Below are 25,813 nucleotides of genomic sequence, written 5' to 3'. Positions count from 1 at the left end.
TCTATTTGATTCTTCTCTCTTTTCTTCTTTATTAGTCTTGTTAGCGGTCTATCAGTTTTATTGATTTTTTCAAATAACCAGCTCCTGGATTCAATGATTTTTGGAGGGTTTTTTGTGTCTCTATCTCCTTCAGTTCTGCACTGATCTTAGTTATTTCTTGCCTTCTGCTAGCTTTTGAGTGTGTTTGCTCTTGACTTGAGTTTTGGAGGGGACAGCATTCAAACCATAGCACTTGGCAATTGTTAACTCCTCAAGCCTTTTACTGTCTTTCTCTTCTTCCTAAATTATAAAAAAAGATAAAGAGAAGACTTTGTATTTTGGTAGTGATTTAATGTAGCGATTTCTGATCTCGATGTTCATCTGGTGTCTTTGTGTATCACCCATGAAATTGTCTGTTCATTCTACATGTTACTCAAATATACTATGTGATATTTTAACTACCATTTTTGGTCACTAATCAAAATAAGAGCATATCTGGTCAATGTAGGAAAATAACTTACTAATTATGTTTTTCTTAGAAAAATATATTACAAAATATAAGAGCCTGACTATTAAATCGCTTTATGAAATGTACTTTGGCTTTCAACAGAATAATGATGAGAACTTTTGTGTCCTATTTGAAAGATTTAATTTTAATACATATTTGTTTCTTTAGCATTTGTGGGATCCAACATCTGGAACGAATAGGAAAGAAGCTGAATCTCTTTGACTCCCTTTATTTCTGCATTGTGACGTTTTCTACTGTGGGCTTTGGGGATGTCACTCCTGAAACATGGTCCTCCAAGCTTTTTGTCGTTGCTATGATTTGTGTTGCTCTTGTGGTTCTACCCATACAGGTAAACATAACCATCTTACATTGTATAAAAATGCACAGAGACATGAAATTGAATCCTCCACATTTAATAAGAAATGGAAAGTGGCTTATCTAACAATAATTTACTAACACATACTATCATTACATTTAATCAATTACATAAATTACTGCAGAAATGTCATTTTACATTTTATTAGAAACACCAAGTTGTTTCTTTTATCCTTCTAGTCATAATTGACAGTGCTCATCTTATTTCAATCCCTCAAGATTTTTTAAAAATATAAGGTACTTAATTATATTAAATATAGAATAATGTAGTTTTAAATCGTAGGATGTTAGATCAAAGAAATAAAGTTGTGAAGGGTTGATTTATCTTGGTTCTTCAAAATAAACCACAAAGTCATACAGTGCAATGAAGACAAATCAATTACTTATGTTGGCCAAATAAAACAAAATCTGGATCAGGTACAGTGGCTCATGCCTATAATCCCAGTATTTTGGGAGGCTGAGGCAGGTGGATGACTTGAGCCCAGGAGTTCCAGATGAGCTTGGGCTATAAGGTAAAATCCCATCTCTAAAAAAAAAAAAAAAAAAAAAGTCTGAACATGGTATGTAAATATTATGTGACATTTTGGGGAATGAGTAGGGAGGTTGCAAAGGGACAGATATATAAATGAAATTAAAAATAAGTAGATGCAATCTCTAACTCTTTCCTATAATAAGCCCTGGGTGTCCATGTGTGGGCAGATCAGAAGCAGGCTATGGGGAAATGCAAATCAAACTTGCATATTCCATTGCAAAACTTTGGCTGCAATGTATCTGAATATAATACCTACAAAAATGGCTTTCCTACTCCAATAAATCTATGCATGTCTTTCTTCTTGACATCCCTCCCTTGCACCTTTCACTTTCCTCAGTTGCTGGCTACTGTACAGCTAGAATGTGGCCTTGTGTGTTGTGGTAAGAGTAACTCCTATTGCATGAGATGTGGTTAGAACCTGACAGAGAGTGTGGGAAAATAACAATGAGGCTTTTCTGTTTCACTCAGCTCTACTGGACATAAAGCAGAGGTACAAACCTCTTTGTGGCCTGTTATTATGTAACAGCAAAATCATGTTAATATGTTTCCTTAGAGACCTGAAGCCCCTGGGAGGCATTTGCAGCCCTGTAGAAATTATATGAAAAGTCTGTTGTTGAAGGGGAACACTGACAATTCGAATCTCAATGAGTTCCGTCTGGGAAATTGAAAGTACCTAATAAACAATAGATGCATTGCATTGATTTATTTATTTCCTTACCTTGTTTTTCGTTCACATGTGGAAAATATATTACAGTTTGAACAGTTGGCTTATTTGTGGATGGAGAGACAAAAGTCAGGTGGAAACTATAGTCGACATAGAGCTCAAACTGAAAAGCATGTCGTCCTGTGTGTCAGCTCACTGAAGATTGATTTACTTATGGATTTTTTAAATGAATTTTATGCTCATCCTCGACTTCAGGTACATTTGGCTTACGTTATGTACTATACTGGATTGTACCTACTAACATATTGTCAAAGTCAATTAACTGATGGTGCAGCCTGCTTTGTGGAGGATTTTTATTTATACAACCAAATATAGAAAGAGTAAATGAAGAACCACAAATATAACCAGGAACATAGAAAAAAATGCTGGAGGAATACACAGTATTTTAAGTTTCCTTCTGTATCTACGCTAAAAGACAGATGGAATAATGTTAATGGTACAAAGAAGATTTTTCTTTGAATTAAAGATTGCTTTTTCTCCCTTGGGTAGAGCATAAATGATATTTTTATGAAACAGTGAATTTTAAGATAAAATATAATAAAACAAGAAAGAAACCATTTCAATATCATCTGCTCAGTTAAATACTGCAGAATTTTATCAAGGATTGCTAATGGAAATGTGCAAGTCTGGGACTTTCATTTTTTTCTTCTGTTTCCTGAAGTATAAATAGGTCCTATTTGTATAGCAATACATGACCAAAAATTGGACAATAACTAGGCGAATTGAGAATATGAATTAAGAAGAAACTTTTTTTCTGTCTATGAAGATAAAATTCTTGAATATTTCCACTTTCTGCTATGGGCCACAGCATTAATCTCCTTTCCTGATTACCGCACTTAATATATTTGAAGGTCTTGTATTTACTCAACCAATTTGTGTCAAGAAGTTGAATAACTCTAGACTTCAAGACAATGCTTAGTATATCTAATTATCCTTTCCTTACAAAACATAGAAATATTGATTTGTGAATATTTTGGAGACCTTTATAAATACTATATTTTTGTGTTTTAAAACACCTAATTTACAATTGATTCTTAAATGGTAGAATCATTTTGTTCTGTCTTAAATGGAAGAATCATTTTGTTCTTATTCTTTTGTTTTCATATGTTAACTTGAATTTTTAATAGCAACTCCATACTTATTTGTTGTTTTTTTAAATTTATTTATATTTAATTAATTTCAAGCTTACTTATTATGATCCATAAAGAAAATCCATTTGGGGGAAAATTCTGATCCCATGGTGTATTAGCCTGTTCTCACACTGCTATAAAGAAATACCTGACAGTGGGCAATGTACAAAGAAAAGAGATTTAATTGACTTATGGTTCCACTGGCTATACTGGAAACATGGTTGGAGAGGCCTAAGGAAACTTACAGTCGTATGTAATACGAAAGGGAAGCAGGTATGTCTTCACATGGCCAGAGCAGGAGGAAGAGGGGGTGATATACACTCACTATCAAGAGAACAGCAAGGGAGAAATCTGCCACTGTGATTCAGTCAACTCCCAGCAGGCCCCTCCCTTAACATTTGTGATTACAGTTTAACATGAGGTTTGGGCAGGTACACAAATCCAAACCATATCACACAGTCATTAACTTTGTCTAGTATCAATGTAGAGAATTATTTAAACTCCAGAAATTCCTAGTAGATATATTTCACAGCGGTAAAATGGTGAAGGTTTACCAGAGAATTTTAATTTCTATAGGTCATTGTTTTAAACCGTTTCACCACTCAGATGTAATTTTCTCCAAATGGTCATATATTTGTAATATTTTGATATCATGTTCTTTTAATTTACTTTGTATTTTCAGTGTTTTTATGAATCCTTATTCATTCAAATATCCACCAGAAACTGTTCAAAATTATTGTATCATAAGTATATAGCCAAATGATATAAATCACTATCACAGTTTTGATCCTAAAAGTAATGAAGTATGAATTGATACTTAAATGCTTCTGCCTGGTGTTCAATGTATATTTTAGGATCAGTCTGTAGATAGAACTAAATCTTCACAATGTGAAAGTGTGTGCCAGGTATAACCACTGATTACCTTCCCTTATGCTCTTAGTAAGATTGAAATAAATTGAGATGAACTTATTGATTTATGAGATTTGTGTATGTCCCAGTTGTATTTATTATAGTGTAATGCTATTTAATATATGCACAGGTTTTAAATGTGAAGTTTTATTAGCAAAAGTTCATTTCAGTTTTATCATATTTCAGGTTTTTCTTAGATATTTTGTTTTTCTATGTAGTATAGCATAAAACATTATTGTTTCTATTCCATTGCCCATTTTGTTTTGAATAGGATTATTATGTGGTGATTTTGTGTCCTACTGAAATGGATGTGCAAGTTCGAAGGGTACTGCAGATTCCAATGTGGTCCCAAAGAGTTATCTACCTTCAAGGTTCAGCCCTTAAAGATCAAGACCTATTGAGAGCAAAGTAGGTATCCTTGCCTTTCATCTTGCAGCTTACAGTTTGAGTGACTTAATATTTTCTCTTTCCTCCAAATTTTAGCAATTTTCAGTGTTGCAAAATGTGTTAATGTTTGAGTATAGACTTTTGCCTTAGTCCCTCTGCTGGCCAAACTAAAAGGTTAAAAATGTATCATGAAATCAGTGTGTTTACTCCTCTTTTTCAGCCTCATCTCAAGGCAAAATTGTTCAACAGACTGTGACCACACAACACAATGGGAAAAGTGGCCCAGTATAATTATCTTAAGCTGTCAGAGATTCACAGAGGCATCTAGACTCACTGTTAGAGTAGTCTCCAAATCCCTGAATACTGCTTTTATCCCACATATAAAAATTGTGGGCTAAATATGATGTGACATACCAGTGCAGTGTGAGTTAGGGTTTACGTTTTAAAGACCTTACACTATGTATTGAACAGATAGCACTTGTGTTCCCTGGGATCAGAGACAAAATGGTTGCTGTGGACTAGAGGAATCAGAAAGGTGACAGGTCTTACTTAGCTATCCTCTTTTTTTTGTGCGTGTACCAGACAATTTGTCTTAAAGGTGACATGGTCTTAAACATTTGTCACAGGTTAACGAGTTATATCATATGAGCAGAATATGAGTATTATTGAGCAGAGTGTGGACACCAGGGAAACAGAGTTTCTGCAAAACAATGTCCTTGGTTTCAGATGCCGGAAGGTATCTTCAACAAAAGTGGTTTTGCTCAATACTTTCTGCTGTTTTTAAAGTTTTAAACATGTCTTCATGTTTATCCTTGAGTTGCCCTACATGCTCTTCTAGATTTAAAAGTCCCCCCACGGAATTGAATAGCATAAGTGCTTTATACTTTTTTTTTCCTTTCCTGGATAACCTGAGTGTGCATGAGTGGGTGTGTGTTTGTGCCTATCTTCACTGTGTGTGCAAGTGTGTGTGTGTGTGTGTGTGTATGTCTAGTGGGTGTTGGAAAAGAACAGAAGAAAAATCAACTTTTTTGTGGAACAGACTTCCAGACTCCTTTGTGCTGCATAATCCTTCAAATGATGACTAGATACCTAGTCAGAAACTCTGATGTTATCTTTGATTTATATATAATGAAGTCAATTTAATGGAATATTTTTTCACTGGTTTAACTTCTGAAACAAAAACATCATGAAAAACTAGCAGGATATAATGAGTGTTATCTAATTGGAAAGTTACATTTCTTTGTGAGTATATTCATCTTTTAGGTGGATTAAATATATTTGTGGTCAGTGTACATGTGACAGTTCTATAAATCATCAGATTTTCCCAGCACCTCAGGTAAACCCTGGCTTTAGGTATTTAGAGTTTGCTATCTATACTCATTATTTGGGTGTGCTAGAGAAATAGATGCTTAGATATTACTATAATCTAGATCTTTGTATTCATCGGTGTAGATAATCAATATTCCTTATTTATTGTATGATAGCTAAGTTCTTCACACAATAAGCATGAGTAATATTCATATTATGTTCAATATGAATTTGTGTAATATATGGAGGCTTCTTTCCATCTAACAACTTTATCTGAGTTATTGGTATAGCTATTAGTATCTAAGCTATATACTACTTAGGATTAATGTAACTAATTTATTACTAATAGTCTTAAAATGATCTCTTGGTAAAAGCAATCATATTTCCAAGAAGAATTCCTCCATGGGAATAAAAGAAAAGAGAAGGGAATGAAGGAGAGAGAGAGGTAGCTGGCTGGTCATACTCAAAAAGCTATTTTAAAAAAATAAGAGTGACGCAGTATCCATTTTTATGTTCATTTTCAATCTTAGCTTCCTATAAAAGATTTGGGGTTTAATATAAACTAATACATTTTTCAGTGTAATTCCTTATGCATAGAGCATGGAGTAGGAGTCTCCAAACAAGTTTCATAGGTTAGTTGCATGAGTTTTGAATTGCTTTGTTGAAAATGGTATTTAGAGAAAGTTATCCAACACTCATATTATCTTAAAAACCATGGCGCAACATCTTCCCACAACTGTTTGATTTGGTCTTATTTCAAAGACTTTTATAATTCCTCTCCATAGAAAATATTTTTTTTTGGAAAATATTTACTTTATCACAGTGAACCACAGAGATAAATCATTCCTCATTTTGAAAATAAACATTCTTGTGCTTTTGGAACATCATGTATCAAACACTAAAATATACTGTGTCTTCATCACTAAACTTAGGAAATATTGAACCCTAGCATGAGGGGAAGGGGCTTGGGAAAGGAGGAGTGATCTCCAGGAAGTATAAATGCAGAGTAGAGTTTGACTTATGAATACAGAGAAGCTGTATTCCACCCCTCTTCGTTTGATTCAGACATAACAGTTAAAATACGATTAATCATAAAATAAAGACCAATATATCCCCTTAATTTACTCAAAGCATGCATATGAAATACATTTAATAGTAAAAAGGAATAAAGTTTGGCTTTTATTAACTTTTGTCATAAAACATTGTGTTATAATAGACAACCCAGTAGCAGATTTTTTTTTCTTCAGAGTCAGATATAGTCAAGATCTACTAGAAATTCAACTTTCATTTAAGCTTAAGGATACACATGGTCTACATGTACATTTTGTGCAATATATGGACTAAAGACTTAAATTCTATTTTTCAGAAAACATGTAGATATTTCAGTGTGTGATTATTTTATTTTTCCATCTGTATTTAGGATGGATGACGCTGAGGCCTGTTTTATTCTCAGTAGCCGTTGTGAAGTGGATAGGACATCATCTGTAAGTTTCTAAAATCTCTTTTAGTAAGTTGTGCTTTCCATTTTAGAAGAATTTTTTAAATTTGAGTTTTTAAAAATCTGCCAACATTAAGTACTGGTGACCTTAAAGTTTATTTGTTTTAAAGGAAACAAATATTATAGAGCTGTCTGTAATATTTGTATCAATTGTATTAACAAAAGTGTTTTTCAAATAGTTTCTACAAATACTCTTATAATCTGTTGGCCAAAATGAATCATATATAAACAGAACTAGACCTTTTTTAAATTAAATACGTCTTATGAGTTGTAGTTTTGTTAAAGTGGCCTCAGATTTTCCAACCTTAAGACAAAACAGATGGAACAGGCATTAGAACCAATTGGAGAGTTTCTTAAAAATATGCATTTGAGAACCTTCTATTCAAGATATTTGGGGTGGTAATCAACAATCTTTATGTTTTTAAAAGTTCCCCAGGTAATTCTGAAACACATTACAGTTTGGTAACCTTTTGCTTATATGATATTTATGATGCATTTTTTAGTTCCACAGTTCTATTAAACTTATAACTAAATTAAATTGTATAAAGCAAATAATGGTATAAACGATATTTTAAAATGTTTTTATTTTATTACTTTTAAAAGTGCTTCACTATTTTATGTTCAGTAAATTCTACTATCTCCTGTATTTATAAGCCATTGACTCCATCTGTAGCCATTATCTGTGGTGTGTGGACATATGAGAACAATTGGTGGTTTTTATAGCCACTGGGTAAAGGCAAAAAGTGCATAAGTCTTTGAGGTATATGTTTTATTCTCTTCTGGAGCACTTAATAGGCATACTCTTTTACATTAATCTAGGACTGTAAGTTCTGAATGGCCAGGCTCTGTGTTGTCCTCACTCTAATTTACTTAAACTACTTATCCATGTCTAAGATTTTAAACTGATTTTCTCATCTTTGATTTGGAGTGGACAGCTATTAGCTGAATTGTGGCTGTGAAAAATTCTTATGTTGAAGTCCCAACCCTTAGTACCTCAGCATGTGAACTTACGTGGTGATAAGGTGTTGAAAGAAGTAATAAATTTATAATGAGACCATTAGCATAGGCACTAATCCAATATGACCAGTGTCCTTGTAAAAAGAGAAAATTTGAAGGCAGACATGTATACAGGGAAAACACCATGTAAACATGAAGATGGCAATATACATGCCAAGGAGAGAGGTCTGGAACAGATCCTTCCCTCACAGCTCTCAGGAAGACCCAACCCTGCCAACACCTTGATTTCTGATTTCTAGTCTGTAGAACTATGAGATAATAAAATTCTGTTGTTTAAGCCATCCAGCTTGTGGTACTTTGTTTGGCAGCCCGAGAAAGCTAATAGAAGAGTGTAGACCAAAAAGTGATTGGAAAACTTTAAAAATATTTTTTTGAAATATATATATATACACACACACACATATATATATATGAAAAAGTATCTGCTCGCCGCTTTCTTCACAATTACTACCTGAATTCAGATCAGACTGATTCATCAGTTCATTTAAGCACTACTTCAATCGTCTCTTAATTGGTTCAACGTTGTAGGTACTCTAAACATGCTTACCGAAGAAATGAATTTGAACCGAAGATAATCAAGTGTTTCTATAATTGATTGACTTATGTCATTGTGAGTGTTGTGCCCGTTCCAGTGGTAATTTGACTTTAAAATATTTTCAGTTTTTCAGTATGTGTACTATCTTTGTGTAACAAGGGAGGTGTAAGCGTTAGGAAATAAATACATAATATCTTCTAGGGTACCCTTTACAATGTGAATTTGGAAGCTTTTAGTTAATCAAATGTATTCTATTTTTTTTTCCTGACACTACTAAATTGGAAGAAATGAGTAAGAAGATTTAAACCTATAGGGACAATAGATTTGGTAGATGAGAAAATACTAATTTTATATTAATAATAATTTTGCAAGCTGCAAAGCAGATGGATGAGTGGCATCAGTGAAGGAAGTAAAAATTTAAGTTGAGACAGGAAACAAATTAGAAGCAAGCTGCTTTTTGCAACGGAACCTCAACAGTCTCAGAAAATAGAGGTACCAGATGTCTCTGAATGTAGGGTTATATGTATGACTAAATACATGAATACTGGTTAGGAGTCTGTAAGAAAAGTAAGTTCTCTGAACCCCTCTACATATCCATTGCTGGTTACTTTCCTAATCCTGGTAGAAGAGTTTTGGAGAATTTGATCCAGGGATACTCTCTACTCAGAAACACCACCTGCAGTTAAGAGTCTAGGTACCATGCTAAAATTAAGGGAATTAAGAGTAAGTTGCCTCACTGAATGTGATATGATTTTCCCAAATGCCTCTGAGAACTGTTACAGCCTGATCCATATCTCTATTGATGTTGACACAAGATTGGAGGAGTTTCCTCAGGGGAAATGATTCAACACAAGATAAAATGCTTTATATCAATCAATCAAAAGTATGTGCATCTGTGTGTGTGTGTGTGTGTGTGTGTGTGTATGTATGTATGTGTATGTGCAGAGATATGAAACCTGGTGTTCCCTAGTGCAATATTAAAAATTGATAACTCTAAAATAAAATCTATATGAAAAAAGCTCTCTGCCTACACTCAAATGCTAACCTCTTTTGAGTGCTTAACTCCTACTTGTATTCAGACACCAGACATAGGGCTTTGAGGACATTTCTAACAAGAATAAGAAGGAATAAGCAAACAAACAAAAAACACATACACAAAAAGAGAAACTCAGAGGAAACAAACAATACCATATAGTTCTGGAAAAAGAAATCAATCTTAAAATATATATTTAATAAATATTCCTAGTAATATGGGAATATCGTACATACATAAAACAAGTATAGTAGACTAGATCACAAAACAAAATAAGACATTCAGTGAACCTGAAAGGGCTCCTGGAAATTAAATCTAGCATAACAAATGAATAATTTAATAAAAAGCCTAGAAGGTAAACCTAAGGACATTGAAGAATGAAGAATAATAAAATAAGCAATAAAACCAAATAGTGTAAAAGAAGAATTTAAAAGGTGAGAAAATTATGGTAGTTAAAGAGAAGCAATATCAATATAGTAGGAATTTAAGAAAGGGATTTTATGAAACACTGGGGTAGAATATTGTGAAAGACATAATGCACTCAAATTTTCCACACAGAAATTGTCAAATTGAGAGGGCCCAGTCATTATACAATTAGGACTAGAGAAGTTCTGTGCTGGTCAAGAAGAAGGAAACAAAAGAAAAGCCAAAGTAAAAAGGAAAAGGCGTATGAGGAAGAGGAACAATAGGAGAAAAAAGAAAATATTCAAAACTAAGGGTGGAAAGTTTGAATGTCTTCAGACCTCTAATCAGTAATGGCAGAAGACAGTGGGACAATGCTTTCAACATTCTGAAGGGAAATATTTTTTCATTTAGAACTTTGTATCCTGGCAAAAGTTTGGTCTAGTAAGAAGGTAAAAAGAAGTTATTTATATAAACTAAAAATTTTAAAGAACGCACAACTCTCTGGAAGCTGCTGGAAGATGTGTTTACCAAAAACAAGGAGTGCATTAAAGGAGAAGTAGCCTCAGGGGATCCACCACAGGAGAGAATGAAAATTTCCATACTAATGGTGGAAGTAGACCCTAAACAGCAGGCTCTCAGTGCCAGCAGTCAGATCATTGTGGGGAGTGGAGAACTTCAGGAAGGCCACCTCTGGGGAGGAGACCAAGCTGGTGTTACCTGATGTGGTTGAGTGTATTGAGAACAGCTTTCCACTTCTGGTCAGGTGTTTTGGATTGCAATGCGTCTCCCCTTTTATTTTCACCTGTTGGAGCCCTAACTCCTAGTCCTTCACAATTGTACTGTATTTGGATATAGGGCTTTTAAAGAGATAATTAAGTTAAAATGAAGCCATTAGGGTAGACTATAATCTAATATGGCTGATGTCCTTAAAAGAGGAGAATAAAATAATAGGATATACAGAGATACCAGGGGTGTATGTGCACATAGAGTAACCAGGTGAAGAGGCCAATGTCACAGGCCTCAGAGGAAACCAACTCTGATGCGACCTTGTCCTAGAACTTCCAGTTGCCAGAACTGTGAGAAAATAAATGTCTTTTGTTTAAGTCATCGAATCTGGGTTGTTTTTGTAGTTGTTGTTGTTTTTGAGACTCGAGTTTTGCTTTTCTTGCCCAGGCTGGAGTAGAATGGCTCGATCTCAGCTCGCTGCAACCTCCGCCTTCCAGGTACCATTCCTGGCCAATTTTAAAATATTTATTCGTCTATTTTTTATTTTATTTTATTTATTTATTTATTTTTGTAGTTTTAGTAGATATGGGGTTTCTCCATGTTGGTCAGGCTGGTCTCGAACTCCTGACCTCAGGTCATCTGCCCGCCTTGGCCTCCCACAGTGCTGGGATTACAGGTGTGAGCCACCATGCCCGGCCAAATCTGGGGTATTTTTTTAATGGTAGCCCAAGCAGACTAATATATGCCAGATTCTAAATTAGTAACGAGTGGTTAGAAAACTAACAAAGGTCAAAAGAGACAGTTAGAAAGGAAAACAGATCACTCAAGATTGGAAATATAATTATAGCACTCAACATGCCATATTATGAAAAACAGCCATAATAATGCAAACACTGAAGATTGATTTTAAAAAAATTATTGAACTACAGTTATGCACCACATAACATTTCAGTGATAGATTGAATATACAATGGTAGTCCCATAGGATTGTAATGGAGCTGAAAAAATCCTATTGCCTCGTGACATCATAGCTGTTGTAACTTAGCAGTGCAGAGCTTACGTGTCGCTGATGATGTTGACTAAGATCAATAGGTTATACCCTATAACGTAGTACATGCTAGGCTGTGCCATTTAGGTTCTGTAAGTCCAGTCTCTGCCCAATGACAAAATCGTCTAATCGTCAAAATTTATCCCCATCGCTAAGTGACTCATGACTTGTATATTCAAAGGATGGGAAAACGGAAATTCAGAATGAGGGATGAGAAGAAAGATATACTCTTTTGTTCCATAATAGAAAGCTAATAGATAATAATTTAAATTGAAAAGCAGGAAATAATAATAAAATCAGTTAGAAATGTGGAAGGAGGTTAAGAGAATACACAATTTTGGGGCTGTAAAGGGACTGCCTCTGTGGAGTGGAAATATGGTGTGAGAGTAGGAAGGAGAGAGGAGGCTGCACTTACATGTTATGGGACTTGTCTTTTTGGACTATGTACAAGTACAGGTTTGATAGCATTTTTAATTAAGTGTGATTTAGAATATGCCTTGGTCTAGGAAAAATTCATTAATCTGAAAAATGTGCCATTAGTTGTGAGGAGGTAAGCAGGCTTCTTGTCACACGAGCTTCATGTAACCCTTGAGATGTCAGTATAAACATGAGTAAATTTGCAGTTGAACTGCCTGTATTTTTTATATATGTACTTTTTTTGTATTTCAATAAAAATCTATTTATAAGAAAAACTGGCAAGCTGGATTTGGTCTCCAGGCCCTCATAGTTTGCTGACCTCTGCTATAGATAATTAATATTGTTTTAAAATTTTTTCTGTGGGTATATAATAGATGTATTTAGTTACGTTAAGTGAAATAAGCCAGGCACAGGAAGGCACACATTGCATGGAATCTAAAAATCAAAGCAATTGGACTCATGGACATAGAGAGTAGAAGGATAGTTACTAGAAGCTGGGAAGGGTAGTGGGGGAGTGGTGATGGGGAGATTGGCTTGGTTAATGGGTATAAAATAAAATAGAAAGAATGAATAAGACCTACTATTTGATAGCACAACAGTGACTATAGTCAATAATAATTCAATTGTACATTTAAAAATAACTAAGCATATAATTGGATTATGTGTAGCACAAAGGATAGATGATTGAGGGGGTGGATACTTATATATTTTTTAATTCAACTTTCATCTAAATTTCTAATTAAATTATTCTGTCTTACTTTTACTTATGAATCAGGAGAAGATATAAGGCATGCCAAGTGAAGCTTCGTAAAATAGGTAGAACTCAACAGCTGTTATACTTTCGGAAAAACTGTTTAGTACAAACAGCTTTTTTAGGTAGCATATATAGCTGTGAAAACTTTAGCAGAATAGAGAGGGGTCAGTAGGTACAGTAGTATCCCCCTTATCCACGGGGAATACTTTCCAACATCCCCAACTGATGCTAATTATTGGTATAATTACCGATAGTACCAAACCCTATATATAGTATGAACAAATTTCTTTTTTCTTCTTTACAATTTCATGGATACAGGATTCGGTCTTACTATAGATCTTAGCAACCTCAGCATATGATATTTTTCTTTCCTTAACTTGAGAACTTTCACTTTTCACTTTAAGGAGGCACTTGATGGCTTCTTTTTGGCATATCCAAATTGGCAGCATCGCTACTCTTGCACTTTGGGCCACTAAGTAAAATAAGGGCCACATGATCACAAGCACTGTAATACTTCAAGAGCCAGTGTGATAACTAAGACGGCTACTAAGTGGCTAATGGGTGGGAAGCATATATAGTGTGAATATACTGGACAAAGGGATGATTCATGTCCTGGGTGGGACAGGGTGGGAGGGAGTGAGATTTTGTGCTACTTAGAATGGCATGTAACTTAAAACATATAACTTGTTTATTTCTAGAATTTTCCTTTTAATATTATTTCGTCAAAGTTGACCTTGGGTAACTGAAACTGTGGGAAGGCAAAACTGTAAAACTGTGGATGGGGGGACTATTATAAAACGAAAGCAAGTAAATTTTTAAAAACCTACCAGGGAAGTCAGTGTCAGAATTGGGGCATCTTGAACAAAGGGACAACGAGAGAGTGCCTTTGAGTCCTGGTAACTGGATAGAGTTTTAAGTCTTGATAGACAGAAAGGGTAAGGAAGAAAAACTCATGCTCATGAGTGGTACAATATCTCTGCTACTTTGGCAAAGACTGGAATCTCTTTTAATTGTTTTATGTTTGGATGTACAGGGACTCATGGAAGTGTCTACAGCCCTTGGAGAGATAGAAAGTTTGAGGGACTTGGTTATAAAATAGAAAGCAGACTATTCCTAATATGCTTATATCTGGACACAACAATAGGCTGTATCATTCACCTCTTTTTTAAACCATTTATATGTATATTGGTGAGCACAATGATTCAAATAAAGATGTATACAAATTATGCATTATGCTAAGTAGCTAACAATGTTAGCATAGAGGACACCACATTGCTTGGTAATTAACATTCTCCCATTTAATGTACTGTTTCTTAGGAAGGATCTGGCATAGTTGCTGATGCAAACACTACATTATGTCTTATACAGAGGTTGATTAAACAATTCTGTCAAACGACACTCCTCCTCCTCCAGCATTTAGTGTAAACTCAATCAGGGTAGTAGAAATCTTTGCTCTTTGATTCTCCAAAAGCTAATAAATGCACGTTTTCTCCAGTTTTCACACTGTCGAGGTCTGCTTGTTTTGTTTGTATCATTCTCTAGGGACTGTGTGGTGAATACAGGAGAGCTTGGTCCAGATAATTTCTTTTAGTTGCCTCTCCCCAAGTAAGTTGTTCTGGAAGAGAATAACCAATTCCTCTTTTGTGATTAAACAGTCCTGCTACAATTTAATCATTTCACATGCAGTGAACTTTTCTTGGATATTCATTTAGAAGAAAATGAAATGTTTTGACGTTGGCCCTTAATATGATCAAACCAGTGTCACTGTCATTTTATGTGCTTCCAGTACACAGCCAGTGTGTTGGGAGGGTCAGAAGGCCTGCAATCATAGTATGTTCTTACCTTATGTAAAATACTCCGACTTGTCTAAAGACTGTCAGGTCTCCCTTTTCTTAAACTCACTCACACTAAATAGTTGAACCATATGGAAAAATTATGAAGAATTATTTAGGGGAAATTCTCTTCCCATCTTACAAGGTATAACAATCAAAGCTTATTCCTAGGCTACATACTCTTCAATATGGTTGAAAATTGTATTTAAACCACTAGTAAGTAGTGAGAATAAACAGGAACATTTTACACTTTACCAACACAGTTAAGGAGAACAACAACAACAACAACAAAACTTTTACTTTGTTTCTAAAAGTAATACAAAATATCAGGTCAATTACATGGAATCTTGAAGAAATATTTGTTAGGTTGATAAGACTGAGCAAAATTCTTTTTCTTCCCATAGCCTCTATTCTAAGAATAACATTGTGAAATTAATTAGTGAAATGTTTATGATTTCTTAAGAAAGACAGATTTAGAATAAATTTTAAAATGTTTATTTCTGGATAGAGCATTTCCAAAAATTACTTTTAATTGATTAATCTTGCAGTATTTTCTGACTATTAGAAAATACTGCAAGTCTCAGAATTGTAATGTACAGAGTATAACGTAGCTTTTTATAGTATTTTGAATTAGAATAATCTGTTACATGTAAAAATATATTTTTTAAATCTGTATAATTGAATTGCTAATATTAAGCATAACTTTGAAGCAATTTTCCTCAATGTTGTTCTAAATCAATCCGACACATTGTGAAACCTTTTTTTATATATATTATGATCCTTGGCATGGTACAGCTTTTAAAAAACATTGATTGCACAGTATTTTTAAGAAGTACATATTGAATTATTATTGCTGAATTTGTAAAATTAACTGAATAAGTTATTTTGTTGTTTTAATGACAACAGTGTTAAAACTAGGCAAACACTGCCAGTCCTAGAATTGGTCTGTGTATATTTTTCTGATTGGGGAGGGGAATTTCTGAATAACATTAAAATGCAAAATTAATAAGCATTACAAATACTCTGCTGTGGAATTAGCAATATTTTACAAAAAATAAATGTATGTCTACATAAAATTTTGTATTCTTTATTAGAAAAACAGTAAATAATCATGAATTTGAAAGTGCCATAGCAGATGACTCAGTAAACTTTTCTTTTTTCTTTGAATGGCCAAAATTATTTAGAAAAATTATTAAGTGTAATTTCACTGTGATCAAAATGCTTTCTGACTACTCTAGATTAATGTTATTTAAAAACAATAAAGCACATGACATATGCTTTTTAAAGAAGGTGCCCAGTTTTTTTTAATACGATGGTAACATTTAAAGATTTGGCAATCATTAAAAAGTCAGGAACCAACAGGTGCTGGAGAGGATGTGGAGAAATAGGAACACTTTTACACTGTTGGTGGGATTGTAAACTAGTTCAACTATTGTGGAAAACAGTATGGCGATTCCTCAGGGATCTAGAACTAGAAATACCATATGACCCAGCCATCCCATTACTAGGTATATACACAAAGGAATATAAATCATGCTGCTATAAAGGCACATGTACACATATGTTTATTGTGGCACTATTCACAATAGCAAAGACTTGGAATCAACCCAAATGTCCATCAGTGACAGACTGGATTAAGAAAATGTGGCACATATACACCATGGAATACTATGCAGCCATAAAAAAGGATGAGTTCATGTCCTTTGTAGGGACATGGATGCAGCTGGAAACCATCATTCTCAGCAAACTACCACAAGAACAGAAAACCAAATACTGCATGTTCTCACTCATAGGTGGGAATTGAATAATGAGATCACTTGGACTCGGGAAGGGGAACATCACACACTGGGCCCTATTATGGGGAGAGGGGAGGGGGAGGGATGGCATTGGGAGTTATACCTGATGTAAATGATGAGTTGATGGGTGCTGACGAGTTGATGGATGCAGCACACCAACATGGCACAAGTATACATATGTAACAAACCTGCATGTTGTGCACATGTACACTAGAACTTACAATAATAAAAAAAAAAAATAAAGATTTGTAACATCGTAATGCTAATTATCTGCAAAAATCTTGCAATTTTTTAGGGTTGTAGTTTTAGTCAACATTTCTACTCTTAGTATACATATTTTAGCTCATTTTTCTTCAAGTCCAATTAATAAAAAATGGAAAAAAATGATCCAAACCTTTGACATTTAATAAGTCACTTTCATGTGGTCAAGCATTTTGTGCCTATTATGTCATTTAATACCACAATTTGTTCATACATGAGAAAACCAAGTCTCAGAGATGTTCAATAGATTTCCCAGAGTGACAGTCTAAATTTTACCCAGTTTAGTCCAAATCCCAAACCTCTGCCTTTACAACAAACTTCTCCCCATGTTGATAATAGCTTAGCTTATTATTCAAATAACATATACATTTGAAAATCAAAGTGGTACTACTGTTTAAATATTATAATAAGAATGACATATATACATAGTTTCTGGTATCAGCTCTCTGTTCTACTCCTTTCCATCCTAGTTTATCCCTTAAAAAATGTATATTAACTCTGTATCCATTAAATTATTAATCTATTTTATATCCTTGCCCTGTAAGAAAATGACATTTTCTGACCTCTTTTCTCCTCTGACTTTCAATCTCAATTTTTTCATTTCCCAATTTTCATTTTTGAAGTTACATTTGTGCATTTGAAGACTGATACCATTTACTTTCTGTTCTCTAAACAAAACGAGGATGTCTCCCATTATTTATTGATGACTCTAAGTGTCGAACCCAATAAACATTTAGAATTGCATGAGTATGAACATATTGTTTACTGAAGACCCAGTGATCATTTTGATTACATTTTCTTTTTCCTTTTTTGTGTTGCTTCACTCAAAATTTTCAAAATCAGCTATATATTTTATGTGTTGATTACCATACTGTACATTTGTGTGTGCTGGGGGGTAGGGGGCTGCTAACTTATTTGTAAAGCTCCTTTTTACCACTCACTATTCTATTGTCTTGTCATACGTTTACAGGTCTTAGTTTATCTAGCTTCAAATTTCTAGGAGGCTAACTGATGTAATCTGTTGCAACCCACTCCAAATTGAGCAAAATATTCTATACAAGGAAGAAAAAGCACCCCAGTATAATATTATCTCCATTTTCAAATATGATTCCTTCTTTTCCAGTATTCATTCAACAAATATTTATTGAGTATTCTGTACCCCAAACACTGACACACTGGCTGAACATACAGTTATTAACAAAACAATAAAACATTTTCATTCTCATGGAGCTTATCTACTAGTAGAAGTGACATTAAGTTGTAAGTGACATCTTATGTACTAGTAAGAATTGACATTAAATAAATGTGTACAATGTTAGTGAAAAGTATTAAATATGCTGGGGAGAGAGCATATGAAATGTTCAGAAAGACAAACATAAATTGAATCATGAATTAAAAATTGTTTAAGATTAATCTAAGATAATGATAAAGTTCATTATTTATAGAACACATCAACACAACAGCATATTAGAGAGCTCATACATCTTATCAGAGAGCTCATACATCATCATCAAGTATAATTTATCCATGGAATGCAAAAATGGTTCAACATACTAAAATTAGTAACTGTGATAAACCACATTAATGGAATAAAGAACTTAAAAATATATTCCCATCTCAATATACTCAGAAAAATCATGTAACAAAATTTTCCATGGGAGTGTATCCTTAGTAAAAAACATAGTATATACAGGGATTGGTAATATCCACAATTTCAGGCATCTGCTGACAGTCTTGGAATATATCCCCCACCCCTGTGGATAAGGGGTAACTATTTTATGTAGAAAACTATAAAGATTTCAGAAAAAAAAAACTAACTGTTAGAACTAATAAATCAATTTAGTAAAATTACTTGCATTCCTATATACTAACAATGAACCATTAGAAGGAAATTCAGAAAATAACTCCTTTTACAATAGCCCTCAAAAAGAATAAAATACTTTTAATTAAACTGAATCAAGGAGGTGAAAGACTAGTACACTGAAAACTACAAAACATTGTTACAAGAAATTGAAGGAGACATAAATGAATGGAAAATGGAAAGACATCCTGTGTTCACTATTTCCATCAGAATCTCACTGGCCGTTTTTTTTTGTTTTGTTTTGTTTTTTTGTTTTCTTTTTTTTTAACTGGAATAGTTAAAAACAATCCTGAAATTAATATAGCACCACAAAAGATCCAGAATAGCCAAAACAATCCTAAGAACAAAGAAGAGAGCAGGAGGTATCACACCTCGTGATTTAAAAATATATTTCAAAGCTATAGTTATTAAAACCATATGGTACCAGCATAAATACATGCATATAGACTAATAAAGAGCCTAAAAATAACCCTATGCATATATAGTCAACTGATCTTTAACAAGGTTGTCAAGAATACACAATGTGGAAAGGATAGTCTCTTCAACAGAAGGAAAAAAGGAAGGAAGGAAGGAGGGAAGGAAGAATGGAAGGAAGGAAAGACAGAAGGTGGGAAGAGAGGGAGGGAGGGAGAGAGAGAGCAATGAGAAAGGAAGGAAGGAAGGAAGGAAGAGAGGGGGGGAGGAAGGGAAAGGAAGGAGGGAAAGAAAGGAAGGGAAAGAAGGAAGGAACGAAGAAACGAAGGAAGGAAGGAAGAAACGAAGGAAAGAAGGGAGGGAGAGAGGAAAAGAGAGAAGGAGAAAATAAAGAAAGAAGGAAAGGAACGAAAAGAAGGAAAGAAAAGACATTGAGATCTTACATCCTACACACACAAAAAATCTTAGACTTTAACTTGATCTGAAATGGTAAAATTGAAACAGAGGAAAAGCTTGACTTTGGTCTTGCATTGATTTCTTGGTTATAACACCAAAGCACAAGCAACAAAATAAAAAATAGACAAGTGGTATTATGTCCAACTAAACAAAACGAAAAACTTATGCATAGCAAAGGAAAAAATCAAAGCGAAAAGATAACCCGAAGAATGGGAGAAAATATTTGCAAGCCATATATCTAATAAGGGATAAATTTCAAGACTATATAGGGGACTTCTATAGCTTAATAGCAAAAACTGAAACCAAACACACACACACACACACACACACACACACACACACACACACACACAAAAGGAAATAAGCTGATTAAGAAGTAGGCAAATGACTTGAATGGAAATATCTCCAAATAAGACATACAAGTGGCCAAAAAGTACCATGTTTGAACAGATGATCAACATCGTTAATTATCAGGGAAAGGAAATCAAAACAGCAAAAAGATATCACTTTATATCTCTTAGGATTGTTGTCAAAATCAAGATACAAAGAGTTGATGGTGATGTGGAGAAATTCAAAACATTGTCCACTGGTTGTGGATATATAAAATAGTGAAGCAGCTATGAAAAACAATATGGTGGTTTTTCAAAAACCTAAAATAGAATTGCCATATGACTCAGAAATCCCACTTCCTGTGATACATCCAAAGGAATTGAAATCAACATGCCAAAGAGATGTCTGTACCTCTATGTTCATTGTAGTATTATTCATGATAGCCAAGAAATCAAAATAAACAGTGTCCAATAACAGATGAATAGAAAAGGAAATTTGGTTTATACTGCCAACAGATCTACATTAGAAAAAAGTTGAAGAAAGTTCTTTAGCAAATAGAAATGATGTCTTATGACACTCTGGATTCACATGAAAAAATTAAGAAAGCCAGAAATGATAAATATGTTGGTAAATATAACTTGAAATTTAAAAAATATTATTTACTGTTTCAAGCAAAAAAATGACAATTATTGTGGGATTTATAACAAACAAGTAAAATGAATGACATTCTAGCATGATGACTGAAAAAACGGAACACACTGTAGTGAGATTCTTTATGTATTATTTGAAAGATGGGTGTAATATATACTGGTGTATGTTATAAACCTTAGAGTAGCCCTTAATAAAGATTTTAAAAACCTATATGATTAAGTGGAACAATAAATGTATTTAATGCAAAAGGCAGCAGTAAAAGGGAACAAAGAATAGATGGGATAAATAGAAAAATAAGAGGATGAAAATGATACACTGCACAAATACTATTCATACATAGGTGGAAGGTAGCTGTATTAAGCAAAGAAAACTCATGGACAAGAACTCATACCAAAGATGAAGAGGAGTACTTTGTATTGAGTAAAGGATCAGTGCATTAAAAAAATAACACTCCTAAATGTGTGTATGTGCTATATATATATATAAAACTCTCAAAATACGTGAAGTATAAAATGGCATAACTGAAAGGAGGAGTAAAAAGGTACAGTTAGTCTTATAATTTTCAACACTTCTGTCTTATCAGTCAATACAAAAAGGCAGGAGATCAGTAGATTTGTAACAAACTTGAACACACTATCACCAGCTTGATCTAATTGACATATGGAATATTACACTAAAAAATGGAATTCCAGTGTTCAAGCACACATGAAACATTCACAGAGATACATCATATTCTGAACCATAAAAGATATGGCAGAGAATTTAAAACCTACAGAATATGTCCTCTGATTATAATTGAATTAAATGAGGCATCAATAATAAAAACACAGCTGAAAAATACCCCAGTACTTGGAAATAAAACAAAATATCCATAAGTAACCCATGGGTAAAAGATAAAATAAGAAGAATTATGATGAAAATGCAACACATTAAATTGTGTGGAATGCAGCTTTACAAGCATCTGAAGAGAAATTCATATCTTTAATTTTTTATATTGGAAAGTTCAAAATGTAATAGCAAAAAGGAATTGGAGGCAACAATTATGGACTTTGAAAGTGTTTTCTGTACGTGAGCGCAATGAAATCAGGCAGTAACTGATGGGTAATGTTTGATCAGTGAAAGCTTTGTTTCCTCCTTTTCCTTTTTTCACTTTTTTTTAGTGGGAAAGATTTTGGTGAGTAAATATGGCAAATATCTACCAAAGATGGCAAAATTGGTCATGACAGAATATAATAGGATGTGATCTTATGCAGGAATGGAAGGTTTTTCTTGGATAAGGGTGTAAAACTTTCATCCATTTTAACAAACGGGAAAACAGTATATATAGATAGAGATGAAGGTATGTTTGTGGCCCCATGGAAAAGAGCTTGTGGAAGTTGATTTTTCTTGTTTCCATTTGCTTAGTGAAATAACAGTTGAGATTAGCAGGGCAGAGGGAGGCTCCGGGCCCTTGAGAAACACTGGCAAGTGGCGGAGGGAAGATTCACATCCCAAAGGAGCAGAGAAAGAATTTATAATGGAAAATTGTCTGAAATAAACGTTCTAAGTAAAGAAAGGTCAGAAGCCTGCAGTCAGGAGGAAATCTGTCTAATGTTTATTCACGCTGAGGGGAGAAACTTTGAGGCATCTTAGGTATTTGACTCCCAAGGCTTTAAGTTGTAACTCTCTGAAAAAAAAAATGTTTTTATTCCCGGCTCATGCTGCTGACTTTCCTCTTAAATGTCAAAGACATATTTATTCTTGATTATTACATGCATTTTTGAACATATGGTATCTTAGAAAAGAAAGCAAACAATCACCAAGCACTCAGTGATTTCCCTTCATGTACCCTTCTGACAGCATGAGAAAAGAGCTGAAATAAAATGTTTGCTACGGAAACTTTTTCACTGTGTTTTTCAAGTATGTTTTGTTTTAAGAAGATCTACCTCAGGCACTGAAACAAGCACATAATCATCTGTACTATGTCATTCCCTAATGAAATGTACCTTAGATTCTTTTGGGAGATTTTGCAGATTTATTTATCTCTTTAGTCAACCCAGTGGTTAGTGATTTGTTTTCAAACATATTTTCCTTACCATTCTCAAAACTCACAGAATTTTAAACTTGAAAAGATACCTTGATATCCCTAATGTAACTGAGTTTTTAGTACACTCAGAAATAATTTTTGGTAAATTTTTGACAGATGTACATCACTGGACTTCAGTTACACGCTGTCAAGATAACCTGACCTCTTTATGAATCACTTTATTATTCATTTGACATTTGTATACCAGTGAGTTTCAAGAGGTTTTTGGATAGTGTGGTCATGACTATGTTAAATTGAGTAACTAGATCAGGGAAAATTCAGGAGGTTTAAGATCTGGAATTGGATTTGGTGTTGAGGTAAGTTTCCTTCAAAACCTGGGAGAGGATTTAAGTAAGTAAAACATACAATTTAAGGCATGTATCATTCTGGATGAATTACTCTAACTCAGACCAAGGACTAGGAAACAATACAGTGCTTCAGCTTTCAGAAAGAGTACAAAATGAGTTTAGTTACTCTATAAGGAAAAACAAAAAGTAAGCTTTTGAATTGGCAATAATGTTGACTCGTTGCTGAGTCCCAAAATTTCTGGTAAGATTTTGATAATATATATGGAGATTCCGACAGGCAAGCAGGTTTTTATCAGTAAGTATCTGTAAGGAGTGATACATTTTCAGCCACAAGAGTGGGAATCAAAATCAAAATTACAGTCCCTGAGAGGTCATTGAAAAAGCAGGACATTTTTTCCTAAAACTAGAACTCAAGGTAATGTTTCAGTCCCAGATACACTGTTAAATCCCTTCTGCTGAAACTTGGCAGGGGGACAAAATTATATTTACAGCCATACAAGTTTGAATGCTGAGGCCCAGAATGCTAGACCAAGTCTTCTTTTAATTTTTTGTTTTTTGACTTTAGTGTAGATTGTTCATGAAGACTAGGTCATTGTCGAGTCTGTAGGTTTGGGTGAGTGATACAGTTTAATTAGACTACAACTAGTTGGCCTGATGTTCTACTTTCTAATAGCCAGCTATTCTGTTGTAAAATGCAGCAACATATTTTAATGGTAGCATATTTTTTAGTGATTTTGGCTGTTTTCTTTTAAAGTATTTTTATTTAAGAGCACTTTTGAATTATTTTTGTATTTAAAATAAGGATGTATCATATTTGAAGCCTACTTCTCTAAAGACATCAATTACAATTTATCACAATAAAATGTATCATTTTCTTCAGTCATAAAGTTAGGTCAATTAGTTATAGATGATAGATACTATGGATCCTCTGTATCAGAATTACCTTCAGTTTTTGATATTATCTGATATATATGTAATCTAACCTTATACTTTTTAACAGTCTACATATTAGACCTGGATGTTCTAATTATGAACAAAATAGACCCTGAACTCAAGGTGCTTTTGAGTCCAGTCTACTGTGAGGTCTTCATAGGGACATCTGTGAAGAAATTGTTCTCTGGGCAAGGAATACATTTGGCAAGAACTGTTTATACAACAATACATTCGAATGTTTTCAAGATAGGTTTGTTTTCCAGATTGCCATAAGACTTTTTTTGTTCTTTATAAGTGTTTGCGATTAGTTTGTTCAATCACCTATAAATTTTGGACAAATCTATCTACATATATTATTTTAAGTTTTACAATTCAGTTTCACTTTATACACTAGTAACCTTAAAAAATAAAGTGTCCAATGAATAAGTTAGCAAGATATACTCAAAGTATGTGGGGTAAATAGATCAATTTTCAAGTGCTGCAGATGGATTTTATAAATTAAAAATTGAAAGGAAAGTGATGCCTTTGATGAAACCAATGTTTTATCACTTCTAGGTGACAGACTCTAATTGAGAGTCTAATAAAAATTATAAATTTATGGATAGGTAAATAATTCATGTATAAAATTTCCTCTAAAATGTCTGAGTTCTTTAATGGGTTATTTGGATTTCAGTAAAATAATTCCTGCCATAGGTAAAGTGATTTATTATAAGTCCTCAGAACAAGAATCAATATCTTTTAGATAGTACAATTTATTAAGTTGAATTTTATGGAGACATTCTTCACTAATTTAATTTTTAGGCAAACTGACTTTTTGTAAAATGTTCTGTTTCACAGTAGCAATAAACATCCAGATGATGTGATAGTGTCCCAAATTACCCACCTTTATTATTACAGCATTTTTATTCTGTGCTTCAGCTTTCAGAAAGAGTACAAAATGAGTTTAGTTACTCTATAAGGAAAAACAGAAGTAAGCTTTTGAATTGGCAATAATGTTGACTTTATTCTAAAGTTATCACAATAAACATTTTACTCTATGGTTAGAAATATGGAGCATTTTACTTAAGGATGAATTTGTCCCCAAGAAAATAAAAAAAAAATCAATCTTACCCTCTGCTTTTAGAAAAAAATGAAGTGAAATCATGTTTCTTTGCTAGTTTCATTATCTGTATTAGAAAAATTTTTCTTTTGTATTTTTCATGTGATATTTATGCCATGTTATATAGCTCTTCTCTTTTTTCCTCACTTAATGATCCACTCAAAATTATTGATGTTTGTTCTGTTTTGTGAGGGCATAAATTATGAATAAAACAAGGAAGATTTCAGAATAGGTACTTTATCCCATGTATTCAGGCATTGAATTGAAATATTTACTAAATGCTTTCTATATGCCTAATGCTCATTGTATGATCACATTTAGTGTTCAAACTATCGATATGAAGTAAATATTGTTTTTCTTATTCACCTGTGATATGCAAATGAATGCTAGGTTCTGGGAATAAGCTAGGGTGAGCAAAATGTAGACATGGCCCTTGCCTTCATAAAGCTTATAGTTTACTGAGGACCAACTTTTAAAAATGCTAAATGTTAGATGGGGTTAATTGTTTACAGAATACAGAAT

At 33.6% G+C, this 25,813-nt stretch overlaps 1 protein-coding gene across 3 annotated transcripts in view; it reads left to right on the top strand.

Moving 5' to 3' along the window:
• KCNT2 (potassium channel, sodium activated subfamily T, member 2) overlaps positions 1-25,813 on the top strand; it is a 406,969-nt gene that overhangs the window by 189,157 nt on the left and 191,999 nt on the right. For all 3 annotated transcript variants that reach the window (XM_011951598.1, XM_011951597.1, XM_011951596.1), the window contains exons 9-12: positions 656-836; positions 2,149-2,313; positions 4,429-4,565; positions 7,273-7,336. In XM_011951598.1, coding sequence (XP_011806988.1) covers positions 656-836; positions 2,149-2,313; positions 4,429-4,565; positions 7,273-7,336 — 547 coding nt within the window. The remainder of the gene's footprint in view (positions 1-655; positions 837-2,148; positions 2,314-4,428; positions 4,566-7,272; positions 7,337-25,813) is intronic.

The sequence above is a fragment of the Colobus angolensis genome, unplaced genomic scaffold, assembly GCF_000951035.1.
Source record: "Colobus angolensis palliatus isolate OR3802 unplaced genomic scaffold, Cang.pa_1.0 Scaffold320, whole genome shotgun sequence".
Taxonomy (NCBI): Eukaryota; Metazoa; Chordata; class Mammalia; order Primates; family Cercopithecidae; genus Colobus; species Colobus angolensis.
Note: the sequence above shows the minus strand (reverse complement) of the source record. Positions and strands in the feature narration are given on the sequence as shown.